Source organism: Papaver somniferum, unplaced genomic scaffold, assembly GCF_003573695.1.
Source record: "Papaver somniferum cultivar HN1 unplaced genomic scaffold, ASM357369v1 unplaced-scaffold_10, whole genome shotgun sequence".
NCBI lineage: Eukaryota > Viridiplantae > Streptophyta > Magnoliopsida > Ranunculales > Papaveraceae > Papaver > Papaver somniferum.
Window position 1 is genome coordinate 6,364,593 of NW_020618825.1, and position 19,983 is coordinate 6,384,575.

The window sequence follows — 19,983 nt, forward strand, 5'->3', positions numbered from 1 at the left end:
AAGTTGACATTCTAGGCCATTTTACGTACAATACTCTGAATATGAGTGCGTATTTGTTAACTGGTAACCCCATGTACACAACGACGATTGGTTACCAAATAATTTCCCAGCAAAAAGCGTTTGATATATGCTAAGTCTGTTCTTATGTCTCTTTACTTTGTATTCGACAATCATGCAAATTGCCCACTGCAATTGGTCCATATAGTACTGCGCCATACCTCAACAAATGAAATGGCAGTGAAAAAGAGGTGCGAAGCTGACTCGTTTTCATTATAAAAACATCATGTTGGAGAGGTACAATAAACTGCAACTCATTCATTTTGTTAGACAAGTATAGACTGTTTTCACATTTCACATAGCGAAGTCACTTCACTTTTCCCCTTTTTGGTGTACTTAAGTTAAGTGGGTATTTTCTTGCTCCATAGTCTGTGCCCGTTACAACTTTTCTAGTTGACACTCTACGCGTTACTTTCTTATTTTTGTATTCCGTGGGAAGTTACCGGTCTATCACGAAATAAGATGTAAAATCTCCATCGCAGGATTCACTGAATTGGAAGTTTCGTGGAATTTGATAACCTCTACAACTACAATGTACAAAACATGTGATAACAAGCAAAATATAACATATGCCTACCTAACATGCACGAAAGGGAAGAATTGAAGAGGTTCAGCAACTTACTAATTTTAATTATTAGCAAAAGTTTGTCAATCAAACGAGTTTTTACACACATGAAAAAGAATAAAGATCAGTTCATTTTATACTAAAAACCAATAATCTTTCTAAATCAAAATATCTAAATATAGTTAGAATAATCTGGCTAGACTGCTAGTGCATAAAAAAGAAAAAAACAAGTTGAGAATTGAAACCGAAGATTGTTAAAAAAATATTGCCGACCTTAAGATCATAGATTGTGACATAAAAATGTGTACTATAGAAGTATTTTTTTTCTTATCGATACAGAGAGATTTTCCATTGTGGTATAAAACTGTACTATACTACTAGTTTACTATCAGTTGAAAGTGATTAGCTAACACTTAATTAACCATCCATTTACGATTAAATTATTATATAACGTTACGCGGCGAAAACCATTTGTTTACTATGTACAATTAACTCCTAATTTGGTATGCTAACCGAATTTTGTACTAAAGATAAAAATTCGAATTTCAATTCATTTAAGCATTATATTCCGAACCTGAAATTCATCCTCTTGATTAGAGTACTAATTAGATGACGCTAGTACTAATTAGATAATGCTATGCGGCGAAAATAATGTGTTTACTATAGGATTAACTCCTAATTTGGGCATGACAACCGAATTTTGTACCAAAGATAAAAATTCGAATTCTCTTAAAAAAGCGTATAAGATGATGATCAAATTGGTAGTGATGGTGGTAGTAATTTGAAGAAATATCCTCTTATCGAACTTTCGGTTTATTTTTGGGTGTTTGAAAGGATGTGAAGAGAACAAAATAGATTCAATTCTTTCTTTCTTTCATATTGCCTGTCATTCACAATATATACTACTACTACTAACAAACTCCCACTTAGTGAAAAATCCGATGAGATAAGCAAATAGTCCGATTTATTTGTGACGTATATGAAGAGAATAAGGAATAAAAATGTCATCTCTTGTATGAAAATACAAACGTTTTATCTTAATATTTAAGTTTTTCTTTTTTCTTCCAATCCAATCTTCTAAACTGCTTACTCTATATTAATAAGAATTTGGCTAAGAATTTATTTGAGTGTAGAAGTATTTTTCTCTACAAATATGCTTACACCAAATAAAATGAGGATGTTTTTCGGATTTTTTTCCATTGGTTGTATGAGCCGAAACATTGCCGTTTTAAATGTGTACAAGTTAAAAATAATGTTAGATAGGTTTGTTTTAAGGGTTGTTCACAAATTAAATGATGCTATTACCCAACTTAATGATGTTTAAAATGTCCAAAACCAACCAACATTTTGTTTTGTTTTACTATAGCTATGTAGTATAATCAACTGAGTCAACGACCGGTCAAGCACCAATTTTAAAGTTTTTCAACTGAAAAGAACCAGATCAGTTGAAACATTACTGAATTAAAGCATCTGTATTAGAACATCATAACATAGTGGTAACGCTAGACGACTTTGATATCTTTGTATCTTTCTTTACGTATCAATATTCCAGAAAAAGGTTGGCACCCCAAAAGTTAATGTGTATTCATTTATTTTTTATGCAAACGTGTTATGAATTGGACACCGATGATTATAGTGTATATAATTGATGAACATATTTTAATCAGAATTTAATGAATCACTGTGATCATTTTGTGTTATCAAAACTTCAATTATTTAGAGGTTTCTTGTTTAGACAGGAGATGAGATGAAGATATTATTAGCTAGTTGCTGCCATGGGTCATGCATGAATGAGGGGTATTAAATGCTAATTACATGACAAAACATAAACATTTTGTGGTTTAGTGACTCGATCACAACTCAAAAAAAGAGCAAAAAAGATACATCTTTTTTTAGAGAGTTCAAAAGAAAAACTTTGTTGCTGCCTATACGACTCGATCTCCATAGTTGTTTGTCGTCAACATCACACTTTCAATAATAATAAATCTATGACCCTCATAAAATAATACTATTTTATTGCTAAATAATGCTGCACCCACAAAAATTAAATATTAGTGCCTAACATTTTCCATTCCGCAGTGCTGTAAATGTCAATCATGGCTTCTTGAATTTTCTTACAACTTGCGGTTAAAAATGTTGGAGCAGCCGGTGCTGTAGTAAGAGTGACTGTAAAAAAAATAGATTATCCGGCTAAAATTACCGGTTGGAGAGGTCTGTTTTAAATGCTCACCACAGTCGGTGTTGTAGGGAAACTGATTAAGGTGTGCTAGTATAAACAACATGCATCATGACTATGTAATTGAATTGTTTTGGACTACAATTAAATGTAAACTTCTATATATAGATCGTTAACGATACATAATCAAATGGGGTAGACATAATTGCATACAAGTAAGAAGGAAGTTAAAAACAGAAGTAGTTATAACGATGAAGATAATGATCAAGTGTTTTGTAATAATTAAGATCACTGTTGTATTATACTTGAAGATCTGATAAATGGTTGTCCATAATTTTTTATTTGCACAAGACTTAACAATGGTCAGTTGATAATTATTTTTTATCAGTGAATTAGGATGTGGATAACTTTTTACCTTAGATTAAGGTAGTATCTTAAGATTCTTTTACCAGAATATCAAATTCTCTTTGAACTCTCCTACGATTATGTTTGCACGGCATGGTATTTTTTTTTTCTTTTTTTTTTTCTCTTTCTGATTCGGTAAACAATATGGTGATGGCATTCTCTTTGAACGCCCAGACGATTATGTTTGCATGCCATTTTAACTTTTTTTTTGCTAGGTAAAAAATTTGGTGATGACGAGTTTCAAACTTGGATTACTGGTATTATCATCCAGTGACTTTAGCACTGTACTAAAATGATAACGCAGTGACATTTCAATTTTATCACTTGGTTTAGTAGTTATGAGAGTCATATAGTTAATGAGGATATTTTTTTTATTTTTTTTTACCACACGTACTAATGAGACTGTCAGCTGACAACTTAACACTCCCTAAGAGCAACCACAGTGGGCGATCAAACCCATAAATATGGTCTAGCAACGAGACGTAGTGGGACGGACTAAAGAGCAAAATCCTGACTATAACCAAATCCTGGACTATATTTGGTTTGGGACCAAGACCAAACCCAAATATAGTCGAGCGAACTTAAAGTGTACGCTTGTTAACGGGAGAACGTATAATGTACGCTTCAAGTGGGGCGGTTGTATAGTCCCCGTTCCATGAGTTGTTGTGTATGGATCACATTATATCTTCGCCTGGCTACCTATCAGGCGTAGATTATATGCCCACATCACATATGGGCTGACACTATATGTTCGCTCGATCATATATAGTCCACTACCGTAGCGTTACAACACGGACTAAACTTAAAATTTGGTCTTTTTTTTGCTCTTTAGTCTTTGGTTTTGATTGCACCACTGCAGTTGCTCTAAGAAAATGTGCATAATAATGAATTATTTTACCAACTACGTACTAAAGAGACATGATAAATGTTTTATGATATATCGTACAGAAAATGGAATTGATTCGAGGAATTAAATTGATATGCTTTTGACTAATGATGATTAATTAGAAAAAATCCAAAAGGAAAATAATAGAGAGGTTACATATAGACATAGTCCAAAAAGCCTGTTTCAGGGATATGTGGTGAAGAGGAAAATCGAATGTGTATATTTCTTAAATAGACAATAATTAAGCTAATTAATTAATAAGTAATCCTTTCCTAATCAAAAACTTTATAAATAAAAACAGAAAGTTACCAATAATAAGCAAGGATTTGTGTGTAAGCACTGTAAGCTAAAAATTGCAAAACGCCATTTAATCACAACAACTCTATTATAGCTAGCAGCAGCTAAAACCCAATCACAAATAAAAAAATTGTTCCAAGTATTACTCCATTAGTGAATGAAGATAAGGAATCTAGATTCTAATTTTGAATAAAGTAGATTCCATATTAGGATAGTATTAGGTTCGGTGGAAACTACTTTACACATTTACTTAATATTTATTTTTTCATCAAAAAATCTAAATTTTTCTGTTAAAAATTGAATAAACTTTTCCATGAGTCTTGTACACAACATGTCAACATGCATGTTTTGATATTGATATTTATTTACTATGTACATATTCCCCTCTTGATTTTATTCTTACATTCTATTTTATCGTTTTCATACATGTTTAGTATCAAAATGATTTAAAGGTTAATTTTTTATTACAACCTAATTCGACATTTGAGGAAACATAAGACATCTCCATGTTTTTTTACTGATATTCAATGAAACGGAAGAATATCACCATGAAAAATCAGTTTATAGGATCACATCCTCCATGAAGATAGCAACAAATATACGTTGCACTATTAACAAATAATACTTCATAAAAGTTTCACCAAAAAGTAAATAAAAAATATATTAATTAAAAGTAGGAGATGGTTTTTCCTTATTTTTTCTTGCCAATTTACTAGTTGCTTTATCCTAACTCAACTAACTCGCAAATAGTTTCTGACTCGTGTTGAGTTAAACATGCAATCAACTTCAGATTCCGAGTCAGATCTAAACAAACAAGGTGGTGCACGCTAATAAGAATGTTATTATAAATACATGTGCCATTACGCATTGATTTTTCAAGTTTGTGCATGCTGACTCAAATTTTTTCTAAGCCACATCTATTGCCAATTGTACTAGTACATGCCTCGTAGCTTGCACACTGATTTTTTTCACTAAAAAGTGAATAGCTAACAGATTAGTTTTAATTAGTGGGATCATAATTAATTACTTAATCACGAAGAGTCGCAATTAAGTGACTACACGAGTAGTTAATTAAGATATGGGACATATGACCCCCCATGCAAAAATTAAAGAGAAGAAGCTAGAGAAACGAAAGTAGTGCAAGAAACCTGAGAGAGTTAGTAGTATGTTGAGAAAGTGATATGAAGGATACTTGCTTTCTGTTATTCCAGCCCCAGCTAGGGGTTACCTAAGAAAAAGTTTCTTTGAGTGTTTTGATTGTTGTTTTCATTCTCATCACTATACTCTATCTCTCCCCCGCATTACCACGTCATGATCCCTTAAACTTGTCTTTCCACTGTTTCTTACTCATCATTTCTCCGTTAACCATTCCTCTATATAAACCCTCATAACTCTCCTCTTTTCTCATCAGCCTAAGCTTCACATCTTTACCTCCTCTCTCTAGCTCTCTCTGAGTATTATTAGTTTATTAGATTTAGAACTTTGATTCTCTCTTCATACATTGTTGAGAGAAACAAAATATAATTTTGTAAGTTAGAAATAAATTAGTAGAAGATCATATCATCATCATCATCATCAAATATCATCATAATGGGTGCAGATATGTTGCCTGGTTTAGCAATGACTTTGGTTCAATTGGGTTATGCTGGTATGAACATCTTCTCCAAGTTAGCTCTTGATGCCGGAATGAACCCGTTTGTGATGGTAGCATATCGGCAGATTTTCGCTACTGTCATTATAGCTCCGTTTGCTATCTGCTTTGAAAGGTATAAACTGATTATCATCTAGTTATCTATATAGGTTCTGTTCACTTCAAAATTCTCTTTTCTTTTCTCATCATCTGATCGGTTTTTCGTACGTGATTAGCTAAAATATTCCGATTCTTTATACAGTTCGACTTGTTTTTTCTTTAAACAATTTTTCGTTCTCGCTGTTTTTAAGAAAATATTTGAGTTGGTAAAGTGATCCCGATCGTATGTATGACGTTTTAGTTCGTTGCGAGTTTTTATTCTTTACAAACAATTTTCTGGTATTATTTGCTAACGTTAGCAATTTTTGTCATGCATTTTGGTTTTCCTCTCTTTATATCTTTATTAACCAAAACGATAAACTTTGCATTACTCTAACACCACCTCCTTCGGCAATTTTTGGTGGAAACCTCAGTTGAGTCGCGTGCACTTAATTATGTATCCCTACCAAATGTAATATTCTTTTTTGGTTTACTCTCAAACAGGAAGACAATGCCGAGGCTAACCAAAACTATCTTCTGGCAGCTTATCTTGTGCTCTTTATTTGGGTGAGCTGTAAAATTTCTTCAACATATATGTGGCTGTTTCTTTTTACTTTCCTGGTTAAGATTATCGAACTAAAATGAATGGTTATATATGCAGGGCAACATTGAACCAATGCTTGTATTTCGTCGGACTGAAATACTCGACACCCACCATCACATGTGCACTAAACAATTTATTACCTGCAATTACTTTCTTGATGGCTATCCCTTTCAAGATGGAGACGATTGGCATCAAAAGGCTCCCGGGACAAGCAAAAGTATTGGGAACAATTGTATGTGTTGGAGGAGCAATGTTAATGTCTTTTTACAAAGGCAGCTTAATCAACATTGGTAGATCATCTCTTCATTGGAGGTATGCAGAGCAAATGGCAGATAGTAACTCTGGTGGTGAATCAAGCAGTTTCCTTGGTCCTCTATTTGTTGCCCTTAGTTGTGTTGCTTGGGCTGGCTGGTTCATAATCCAAGTAAGTAAACATCTTTTACTTTTTACCATTTAAATATATATATTTACACACAACTAATCTCAATTAATTAACTTTTGACTATCTTTTTTGCAGACAAAAATGAACACAAAATTCGTAGCACCTTATTCGACAACAGCAATCATGTGTGGTATGGCTAGCGTTCAGTGCGTACTTATTGCCGTAACTCAAGAACACTCCGTTGAAGCTTGGTCACTCACTTCTAGAATCAGACTCATTGCTTGCTTATACAGTGTAAGTTAACTAATCATTTTTTTCTTATATATTGAATTTCTTTTTTACAGAATGAGTGATTAACTCTCGGCTGATGATCATTGTTGGGTTAATATTTCAGGCGGCCTTTGGTTCAGCTCTCGCATTTGTTGTCATGTCATGGTGCATCTCCAAACGTGGTCCTCTTTACGTGTCAATGTTTAACCCATTGTTGCTAGTTATCGTTGCAGTACTCGGATGGGCAATATTAGATGAGAAATTATACGTTGGCAGGTACATTCATTTATACCATTTCTTCTTTCTACTACATTTTTTCATCCACACAATTTTTTCTTTTTCTTTTGCTTCTACTGATTTGCTTATGCTATTGGTGGGTTTGTGTAGTGCTGTGGGATCAGCTTTGATAGTGATTGGGTTATATGCTGTTCTATGGGGCAAAGGGAAAGAGATGGATGTTCCAACCGGGAAGACAATTGATGATAATGAAGATCATGGTGGAGATATTGAAGCTGGTGATGGTGATATTGAATTACCAAAGATACTTATGATGCAACCCACTAAACCTGCTAATGGAAATATTAATACTCCCAACTAATCATGAAGCTACAAGAAGAATAAGAGATAAGAGAAAGTGAGAGATAATAAAGAGAGTATATAAACATGAATTTAAGATGAACTGTTCCATTGGTGTATGCTCTAATTGATCATCTTTTATCTTATGATATGTGGAGACTAGAGAAGAGAAGAGAGGAGAGGAGGGGAAAAGAAAAATGTTATCTATGTATTTTGGCTGTATTATCTTTATGTTCCATTAGAGTTGTTGTTAATTATATTAACCCAAAAAGAAAAAAAAAAATATAATTTTCCAGCTTTTCTGTTTTGTTTCCATTAGAGCTGTAAAACAAGGAAAAAAAGAAAAAAAATGTAATAGCTTAGTACTAATAAAATAGTTTAACCTTTTTACTAATTTCCTTGCAAGGCTTGCTACCGAGGGGCTACCAAATTCTTTTTGGGTTCAATTTTTTTTTCTTTTTATCCTTTTGGGTTCCTAATCCATGTAAGGTAAAATAATTCTCTCCATTGAATCTACTAGTAACTAGATCATAAACCCTTTAGAATTCGGTAATTTTAAAATATCGTTTGGTCCTTTTTTAGGTGGGTCCATGTCTGTTTGGTCCTTTAGGAAAACACCTTTACTGTTTGGTCCATAATTATTTAAAAATATTAAACTGACAAAAGTACCCTTCCGTGTTAATTTTTACTTATTTTCTTGTAGCAGTTCATTCCAGAAATGAAGTCCATATAAAAACCTAAAAAAACAGAAATGAAATCCATATAAAAACCTAAAAAACAGACTTCATTCCAGAAATGAAGTCCATATAAAAACCTAAAAAAAACAGACTTCATTCCAGAAATGAAGTCCATATAAAAACCTAAAAAACAGAATTCATTCCAGAAATGAAGTCCATATAAAAACCTAAAAAAGAAGATTTCATTCCAGAAATGAACTCCATATAAAAACATATACAAACCAGACTTCATTTCTGGATGAACTCCATATAAAAACATCATGACATCATCTTCATCTTCTTCGACGTCTTCAACAGCAGCAACAAAAATCATCATCACGGAAAAACATCAACAAATCATCATCAACACGAAAAACATTAACAAATCGAGATTTCCAACACGAGCAACAAACAGAAATCATCATCAACACGAAAAACATCAACAAATCGAGATCTTCAACACGAGAAGGAAACAAATACCTCATCATCTTCGTCTTCAACACGAGCAGAAACATCAAAAACGCATCTTTATCTTCGTCTTCGTCTTCAACAGTAGAAAAGAAATCAAAAACGCATCTTCATCTTCGTCGTTTTCATAATCTTTATATAATTCTTCGTTATCCTCATCTACAACACCATCATCTTCATCAAAATCAAACACCAGCAGTAAAAACGGAGAAAGAAAATCAAGAACAGAGAAACTAGATCTGAAAAAATTAGGAGAGAGAAAACAAATATGAAAATAAAGAGGAGAGAGAATGTAAATCTAAGAATGAGATATTTTTTAGTGATTTTGTCTATATATGTGGCCCTAAAAGGGTATTTCTGCCACCACACAATGACATTTACATCATCCATGACATCAGCTTAGGACCAAATCATAATTTTTAGGACCAAATTATAATATATTTTATCAAAAAGGACCAAACAGACAGTTCTGGGTAAATTGGACTAGACTCTCTCTAATATATTATTTCTAGGATCTAATGGTATTTCCTACAATTTTTTTATATAACTAGATCATATTTACTTGTCCCAGTAGAAATCTAAACACACATCAGTTGAATGATTTTTTGTCACAAAATTGAAGGTATTCACTTTTTATGATTAAGATGCACAGACTAAAAGTGTGTCCATCGTCAAGGAATCACATTTGATTATTTTAGATGTAGATTTTCTCTTTTCATCAAGGAACATATAAATTTGGTTCATCAAATTATAATTGTATAATTTTATTATGAAATGTTGGAGTAAAATGAGTAGAAGAATTTTAGATAAGTATATAAAATGGAGATGAAAAAAGAAAACTCGGAACAACCAAAGAAACGGAAAAAGGAATGTTCATTCTTTGGTTGGAACTTGTTGGCACTTGTTGGTACGTTGATTCCTAATTGGGGAAATTAGGGGGAGACCCAAAAAAAATAATATTCTCGTTCTCAGGCCCACAATTAATTTTGTATACCGTGACACCCATAATTATATGAAATTATTATATGAATCAATACATAACTGGTTATGCATACTATCTTTTCAGGCATAACTCGTTATGCATACTATCTTTTTCAAGGGTATAATTGTCAGCGCAACGTGGACATAACATATCTAAAAATCCGCGCCTTAGAATTTTACAAATTTTATATCGTTGGAAATATTTTTAAAAGAGCTATGCAACGAGTACAAACAAGAATATCAAATTTTTGTTTTTAACGAAAAAATCGGAGGTGATCCTCATTTTAGGGAAATTTTTGAAAACTTGATACTTAACCATTATGCAGTCACCAAAAACGATGCATAACACATTCTGCAGACGCATAACGAATTATGCAACCATTTTTCGACTGCATAACAAGTTATGTATCTGCATAACAAAGTTATGCATCTATAACAAGTTATGTAACCATTGTTTTGGTTGGTTTTAGCCGTACATATAAAAAATTGATGCATAATGCAGTATACATCCATATTTACGGATGCATATCAGGTTATGCATCTATTTTCTCGATGCATAATGCATTATGTAGCCATATTTTCGGACTCATAACAGGTTATGCAGGTTTTCTGGACTGCATAACAAGTTATGCAACAAATTTTGTAGATGTATAACAGGTTATGCATCCATTTTCACGAATGCATAACATGTTATGCAGACAGTTTCTTGACTGAATGACATGTTATGCAGTCATAACCACATCATCATCTTCTTTCATGTTTCATTAACTCCCACGCAAACCATTATCTTTCAGTTATTCGGGGGCACTTGGTCAAAATCATGTATTTACACCATCATCTTCTTTCATGTATTTACACCATCATCTGCAATTAAACCTGCATAACAGGTTATGCAGGTTTTCTGGACTGCATAACAAGTTATGCAACAAATTTTGTAGATGCATAACAGGTTATGCATCCATTTTCACGAATGCATAACATGTTATGCAGACAGTTTCTCGACTGAATGACATGTTATGCAGTCATAACCACATCATCATCTTCTTTCATGTTTCATTAACTCCCACGCAAACCATTATCTTTCAGTTATTCGGGGGCTCTTGGTTAAAAATAATGTATTTACACCATCATCTTCTTTCATGTATTTACACCATCATCTGCAATTAAACCTTCTTCACAACTCATCGAGTATTGCTTACTCCAACTCAATTCACGGCTGAGAGTTTCATAAAAATATGAAATTCATTTCAAAATATTCATTGAAAACAAGTTTTAATGGGAACCCTTGCTTGTCACACCCTCCCATAATCTTAAAAACATATCCTTTGAATTCCTGTTGGGAAAAAATAAAAATTAAAACATGCATTTGGGAACTAAGATGCAAACTTAAAAGTAGTTCAGCAACATTTGAACAGTAATACATACGTCACCAAGAGCATCTGCACTAACTTCCGGAGACACCCTCTTGTCGTGGAATGCACACCTACACACAATCAAATGACATTAAGCATAAGCAAAGGCAATATCAAATGACACTAGCACATGGGAGAACCAAATGCAGTTAAGAGTTAGCATCACCAACAACTAAAATAAAACACTATCATGAATTAAGATGTAATCTCCACATTTATCACATATCACATCCATGAAGGACTATTTCATATTCTTGAGGTTTGAAGCTGTAGATTAAAACAACTTGAATCAGCATATACAAAATTTGAACAAATTTTTATCCATACAAACTACAGATGATACTAAAAACAACGACCTAATCATCTTTCAAAATAAACAGTCGAATTAGTCATTCCAAGTTCTAGATTATAGATATTCAAATGCAACTACTGAATAAACAATCATTATAGTGAGAAAACAGTGTAGAACTTACAGTTTTTGGTCATCATCGATTTCCAACTTCTTTTGACAACCGGTTGTTGGACTTTTGTTATCACAGTAGAGAAGAAGAAGAACGCCAGCAATTCACTATGTTCTTCCTTCTTCTTCTCGGCTTCAGGGAGAGGTCTTGATCTATGGTGAATACCCATCGAATCCATGGCCGGCGGCTAGGAAAATAGTGCAACATCTCACGATTGGAACCAGAGAATCAATTCACAGTCGAGAAGAAGAAAAACAATTTCGGAAATTATGGGTGTGACGGAAATTTTAACCCAGAAAATGGGTGCGTGCCTGAACTTTTATGATCGTGGGTTTCTTAGTGTAAAAAATTTGAGAAATGGGTGTGGTGGTAGTTTTCACTTCCTAATTCCTATACGAATTCATACTACGCCTCGGTCTTGGGCTGGAGCTTACGACACAGACATTGACCTTTTCAGTATGGCATAGATTTTTGAAGGTTGAAGACTTGAAGTGGGGATGGAGTGTTGTAATATTGTCTTGTCAAATTGCATCCAATTTAATGAACATAATCAAAGTCGAAGAAATCATTTTTAAACTTTTTAACTTTAAAAAACTCATTTCCTATTTGTGTTTTTCGCCGTTTTATGGATATTTTTTGCCCCGTTTTGGGGCGATTGTTTCAAATTTTAATTATTTGTTCATGGTTTGCTATAGTGTATTCAAGAAAATTGTATTGGATTCACCACAAATGCATTCAGAAGACGAAGTTGTAGAGGAATTAGGAGAGATCTAGACTAGAAGAAGGATGAAAAAGAAAAGAGAGAGACTCGGAGAGAAGATAAGATTAGATTCATTCAACAATGTATTCGTACAAGAGAGGAAATCCATCTCAAATAGCATCTCTACTACTCACGTACAACATGTGAGTATTTAGCTAAAGGCACCAAAAATAAGATAAGGGCAAAACAGACAGGGTGACCCATAATACACCACTAGTCGAGGCTAGGCTATAACAAATGCCTCCTCCTTTAGACATTCTTGTCATCAAGAATCAGTTTAGGAAAAAAAAATTCATGAAGTCAAAGTCCTCCCAAATAGCTTCAGCTGGAGTGGAATTGTCCCAATGAACTAAAACCTGATGCACAATCTGTTTATTCTTCCTTGTCATGCGAGAGCCAAGCACTTCTAGTGGAGAGACCTTTAAGGAACCAGCAGAATCTAAGGAAGGGAGAGTTGTTTGTGGAAGAAACCCTGCATAAAGCTAAAATTTAAGTTGCGGAACGTGGAAGACTGGGTGAATTCTGGATGTAGTTGGAAGGTAAAGATGATAAGCAACCTTGCCTACTCTGGCGAGCACCTTGTAAGGCCAAAAAAACTTTGCGGATAGCTCAAGACTCTGAAAAGGCGAGGGTACCCAAATATTCCTCAAGCTAAAACTTTTTCTACCTATAAGTCCTTTCTCCGAAAGTGATTGTCTATGAACAGAGTCGATACAATATAACTAACAGGTTCACACTTCGTGTGATCGTCTATGGATACGAGATCGAGGCAATACAACAACGAAGTATGTTTACTTGATAATAGGTTCAGACTTAACCAAACACGATAGGATTACTATCAAGTAAAATATGAATTAACGTTTGTGTAATTTACTTTAAATTATAATAACAAACAATTATAATTGCGGAAAATAAAAGTAAACGACACAGCACGATTTTGTTAATGAGGAAACCACAAATGCAGAAAAACCCCGAGACCTTGTCCATAGTTGAATACTCTCAGGATTAAGTCGTTATACAAAATCAAACCAACTTCGTATAGTTGAGACCAAGAAACTAAACCTATAGTTCACCTACTTCCGTCTGTATTCCCACGCCTCCAACTTATGAATAAGTCACATACGTGGAACAATTCTTTTGGTTCGTATTCCAAACAGTAAAGGAACAACAAATCTGTTTGGTAGCAACTCTTTTTAACCAAGTGATGTGAGTTCGACAAAGACTCTTCTGTTTATCTCAATAAACTCCTTCGTCAGGTTCTTAGATCTATCATATTCTTAACTACCGAAGTAATTGTTAAGATTTTGCAATCAATACTTTTAATTACAAAGAATTGTATTGACGTCGATCTACACAACTAATCAATCTAATCTACCAACAGGATAAACTGATTATAGTTGGATCCTCTTTGTTGATGGTGGTTTTTATCTTAGGGTTAAAATCGTAAAACCTTGCATCTGATGTGACGTCACTCTGCAAGGAAACGGTGCCGTGAGTGCTAATCTCTCCACCGACATATTTATTGAGCTGTTCAATATATCTACATGAAATTTACCCAGACTGGCAAATGTAGCAACCATCCCAGATGTCCTGTATATTTCGGCGCCTTGCCTATACTTAAGTTCCTTTGAATGCCTTCTATGCTATGTTCTCCGTCTGAACCCTTAATGTTGATATGGCATGACATGACGATTTGTGTTCACTCGCAGCAGAGTAGCATGAATCTCCAAATATCAAGGATAAGATCTTTGCATAAGGTATTCAATCTGAAAACCATGCTGCTCCCTGGCAATGAACTTAAAAGAACTCTGTGTCAGCACATAGAATTCAATCAATTATCCTTACTTGCAGAAGTTAGGGTTTCGTGCCTCGCACAGTATACCAGACCTTGCTTGTCAAAATTAAGCATATGCAAACTAGGTAATTAATCCGCCATGGATTAGCAGGTGAAAAACCTCGCTCAGAATCAGAAAAACAGGGAGCCGCAACAGCAAAGGGAGGCATGGCCCATGCTTTAGGCCAGCTGGCGCCACTTGTCATTGGATACGCCCCATCCTAATCCGGCCCTATTTACCTCGACCAATCAGGTCGCTTTAAACTCGCCACGCGCACATAAATTGTGTCTAGGCCCATGCTTGTCGGTCCCACTTCCCATCGACCAATCAGGTCGCTTTAGAGCCGCCACACTCTCGCCAGAAGTGTAGTCGTTCCTTATGTTCGGCCTACCCCCTTTTTGTGGCCAATCAAGTTTCTCTAAACTTGCCACCACACATTAAAGGCCAAACGCACCCTGCCGCGCCACCATGATGACTGGCAAGCCAAACGCTCCCTGCCATGAAAACATATTGATCGGCATGCCAACATGCCACTCTACCGCGGTAACATGTCAACATGCCACTCTACCGCGGTAACATGCCAACACGCCACTCTGCCGCGGTAACATGCCACTTCGTGGCAACCTTCCATAAATAGCCACCACACGGCAATCCCTACTCATGTGGCCGTTTCCACACTACGGCCTTGCCATAGTTCCTTTGGCATAGCCATGACGCCATTCGCACAAAAGTATCGCCATGCCGCGTCCGCATGCCACACGCACTAATTAGGGTTTCGACATGCCAAACCCTAATTTGGGAAAGTTGCTACCAAAGCCAAATAACGTTTCCCAGAACAATGAGATTGATGTGGCAACAGGGCCAATGTTTTCACGACACATGTGGTCCAACACCACGGCACTAAACCCTAGCATTTTCCATGGCGCCAAACCCTAGCCTTGGTCATGCCACCAAGCCCTAACTTTGGCCACAGAGCCAAATCTTAGCTTTGGCCGTGCTACAACACCACAGGCATGGCCATGCCACAATGCCACTAGAATGCCGCTATGCCACGGCTACTGGTACACCTCTATGCACGGCTACTGGCACACTGCTATGACACGGCCACTAGCATGTCGTCATGCCACGGTTACTAGCACGCTGCGATGCCACGGCTACGCCACTGGTATACCACTAACATGACGCTATGCCAATGGCGCCACTCCGCTATACAACAAGATGCAGCCATAATCAATGGACATCCTTCCTCATGAGATGCAATCTCGGCCATCCAAGATCGCCACCAAACTGACAGACCTGTGGTGAGTTTCAGGCGACCAGGTGCCTAAATCTAGTGGCCATGGCTACGCCAGGCGCGACTTGCATCAACGTGCCACTGGCATGCACGAGCCATGCCATCCATGCCACATTGCCACTGGCGTATACAAAAATACCACTGCGCCATTATCAGGCGCCAACACAAGGTAACCATAATCAACGGCTACCCTCCTTCATGAGATGCATCTCAGCCATCGAAGTTCGCTGCCGAACTGACAAACCTGTGGCAGGTTTTAGGCGACCAGCCAAAACGAGCCTAATAGCATTACTTGTTATTTTCCTACGGTAAGTCTCTTGACTTTTACTTGCCACACGTAGCGAAGTGCTACATGTTTTCCACGAAAACACTCGAGATATCAAACATTACACAAACTTGGGGATGCTCATCGGTATTGGTCTGGCGGTTTACAGCGTGCGGCGTGCAATGCGCCTGTTACAAAAAAGTTTCATGAAGCGGGACAATTAGTGGTGGTGAAAAGTAACAGTGTAAACGAATTTACTTCCTTCATCATGGAAGCATAACGGCTGACGGTTACACGTTACTCTTTTCTTCCACCGCTCAATCGTTTCCACTTCCTAAGAGACCAGGGTACGTTTCAATATGACTTGTATAAATAGGCTTCACCTATCTTCACCAAACAACAAGTTTTGATAGGCAACAATACAGTATCTAGAAATCACCTGGCATCTTTCCATTCTGCTAGCCAGTTCTACTTTTTTATACAAGTCATAAACAACCACACCTTCAGAATCAATGATTCTGGTCTCAACACTCTCTTCGCTTCCCTTCCTAAGACCAACCTTTCTCCTTCACTTTGTGACCGAATCAAGGATGGAACTGCTATTTCTTGCTTTAGGAAAGGATTGTACAGATTGATTTCTCGAATCAAAAGTACTCCCGTGCAGTACAGTGTTTAGGGTCTATAATTGTTTCTCATCCAACACACCCAAAATTACCAAAATCAGCAGAAACGGTTTTCACCCAAAAACACTCTTATACCAAAACAAGTATTGTGCACACCAAAGATTATGAGCTCCAAATCAGAAATCTTCAATATCTTCTTTGTCTTCAAATCTTCTTAGATCTTCAATAAACGCCTGCACACAACAACTTGAATCTCTTGTAATCAATCGAGCACAAAATACAGTCTGTTAACAACGGATTATCACAAGACGTCTTTAGATCTACAAACAGTCTAAATATCCCTGTCGAAAGTTCGATCTAGTTTGAGTGAATCTTATATCAGAAGAGAAGATTCTCAAGCACAAACAAACTAGGTGTAATAAAATTTCAACCACCGTTAGTCAATCAAATCAATCGAAAACACAAGATAAACCATAATTATCTAGTTTCCCACCAACGGTACTAATATATCTTCTCAATCCCAAAGAAGACTTTAAACTGAGCGGTCGTAAGAGATTTCTCCTAATTAGGTTACTATCCTCTCCGAATAGGCGGCTTCACCATTAACAACACCACCGAGGAAGTTTGCTGTCACGAAAGATTAGTTTGCTAGAAATGCAAACTTCAAGTATTTATAGACAAGGAAGTTTGGACACCAAGGAATTTCCAAAACCGAAAATATTATCAAGATATGCAATATATTCCAAATTCGGTTTCCATAATTCCTGGAAATGCTCTGTCCAAAGTAATGACCGAAAATCTCTTTGAAAAATCTTCAACTAAGCACATTAATAATTCTCATTTTCCTAAAATAAACTTAAAAACCTTAAATAAAAGATTCTTAACTTATTTATATTTCGATCCTGGGATTCTCTTCCTTTAGCTATTAAGGAATAACTTTGAACAATTAAAGATAAGCGTTATTGCACATGTTCAAAGTATGTCCACATCCTTACTTTGTAAGTCCTCTTTCATACTTACAATCTTTAAACCGATTTTCCACACTTCCAAACAAGTTTAGAATTGGTTCATCTGACTTTCAAGAACTACGTGATTGATCAAAAACACTCAATCACCAATCATGGGTTTAACGGTTCTACCAAAACAAGTTTCGGTTCTACCTCCATGTGAGTATTGTGCATAGTCACACTATCTTTCCAAAATTCGGTTGACTAGGTACTAGGATCGGTTCCCCACATATATATGGTATCTAACTTAAATGTATTGCACATGTCCATAGGATCGGTTCCCCTTTCTGCTAAAACATGATGCACCTCATACAAGGATCGATTCCCCTTTGTGATGTGTTGCACCTCTACTAGGATCGGTTCCCCTTTACCTAGAGGTGGTCTTACAAAATCACAAACTTCGATCATACCATCTCAGGTGATTACTTAAGATCGGTTTCACTAATAAAAGCCATACCAATAAAAAAGTCAGGCCTTTGTGAATAGTTTTACCAAGAACACAAACAAGTCATGAGCGGTTATACTAATCACACATATTGGTTGTTCACAAGATATGCAATGAATAACAATACCAATAACGCCTGGCGATTTCCTTTTCGATTCACAAAACAAGTTCATGAATTTACTTCCTTAAAACACATGTGAAACATTGTTTGCTAGCATGAAATCCTCACCTCATACCCATACAAAATCACAATAGCATATAAACGATTATGTCGATGTCTTATCTACAAATTTTAATGGTTAAGAAATAAACCTCGTATTGTATTCCTTAATACAATGTCTATTTAGAGTGCTCATGCTTTGCAGTTTTGTTTTTCAATACGCCCGACTTGAAAGATATGTTAGGGAATGAAACAGTTCAAGTCAAATATCACTAACCTCAAGAGGAAGGATGATGTTGTCGTTGTAGCTTCTTACTTCTTCACTTCTTCAAGTCTTCGCAATACTTGTAATGTCTCATATCCTAATATTTTCAAGCTAACCTCTACGAAGTTGACTCTAGTACATAATCAAGCGACTCTTTAAATGAGTTTTGGTTCACTGAAATATGACAACTAAACTTGACATACCAACGCTTGGTGGGTTGAACCAAGCTATGCTCTAACAATCTCCCCCTTTGTCAATTTTAGTGACAAAACTCTTACATCATATGGATAAACAAATTACAAGAATTTATTACACATACGCTTCATTACCGAATTCAACAACACAATAACCTACATACATTCAATCCTTAAATGCGGCTGTTGACTGATAGACGCATTTATGTGTCTGATTTGTCCTCAATGTTTCGTATTGTTGGTACTCGTTTTCGTCCTTATTATGGTGTTTTGTGTATTTTTAGGTATTTTTGAAAAATAAATATTGTTGGAAAAATCAGCTCGAAAAATCACTCGGAACACCCCCGGAGGACACTTGCTATACGGAGCCCAGATTTGGTTAAGGGGCACCTCAATTACTAAGGGGCACCCCAAAAAGGCAGCTTCTATTCGCACCCCACAGATGGTTAGGGGGACACCATCTTCTTCATTTGAAACTTAAAAGTTGGCGGGAAAAATGTGGCAGCTCACTGAGAATGTTTCGATCGAAACTTGAAGATGTTCTAGGTGGACTAAAGGGCTGATACTTCATGGGTAGTTGTGATATGTCATAAAAGAGCTGGTATGGGTGTTTGTTTCGATCAAATTTGGCTGGAAAATCCGTGACAAGGAATCAGGGAAGCCCGTGCATGAGAAGAATAGTTCACGGGTTTTGGAAGATTTATGCGTGTTCTGCTCGTGTATGATGACTCTAGCAACACTCTGGACCGTGAAGAAGATAAATGAGGAGATTTTGCAGCTGTAGAAACACGTGAGAAGCTAAAACAGGGAAGCAAATATTCCTAGAATATTTTTCTTCACTGCCGAGTTTAATGAAAATTTGTGAGAGTTATGGCGTGATATTTTGCTGTTGTTGAGTATATATAGGGTGAGGGGATCATAGAGAAGTGGGTACGGAGAGATTGGGAGAGAAAAAGAGCACCACAGAGCGAAAAATCAAATTTTCAGAGCTGCCATTTCTGTTGCTGCAAAACTGAAGAACACGAAGAACGGACCTGCACCAACAATCGTTTTTGAACAGTGACAGCAACTCATTCTGTGAGTCGCAGTTTACAGGCAGACTTAAAAACGCAACAACAACAGTAGGGCTCTTTGTAACGGTTTTTGCAAC

At 36.0% G+C, this 19,983-nt stretch overlaps 1 protein-coding gene across 1 annotated transcript; it reads left to right on the forward strand.

Annotated features, from left to right (window-relative positions):
* Positions 1-5,806: 5,806 nt before the first annotated feature.
* On the forward strand, positions 5,807-8,245 carry LOC113326879 (WAT1-related protein At1g09380-like). Its single transcript, XM_026574546.1, has 6 exons — positions 5,807-6,152; positions 6,620-6,682; positions 6,777-7,143; positions 7,237-7,395; positions 7,496-7,647; positions 7,759-8,245. The coding sequence occupies exons 1-6, from the start codon at positions 5,977-5,979 to the stop codon at positions 7,967-7,969; spliced, it is 1,128 nt and encodes a 375-aa protein (XP_026430331.1). The 5' UTR covers positions 5,807-5,976; the 3' UTR covers positions 7,970-8,245.
* Positions 8,246-19,983: the final 11,738 nt, after the last annotated feature.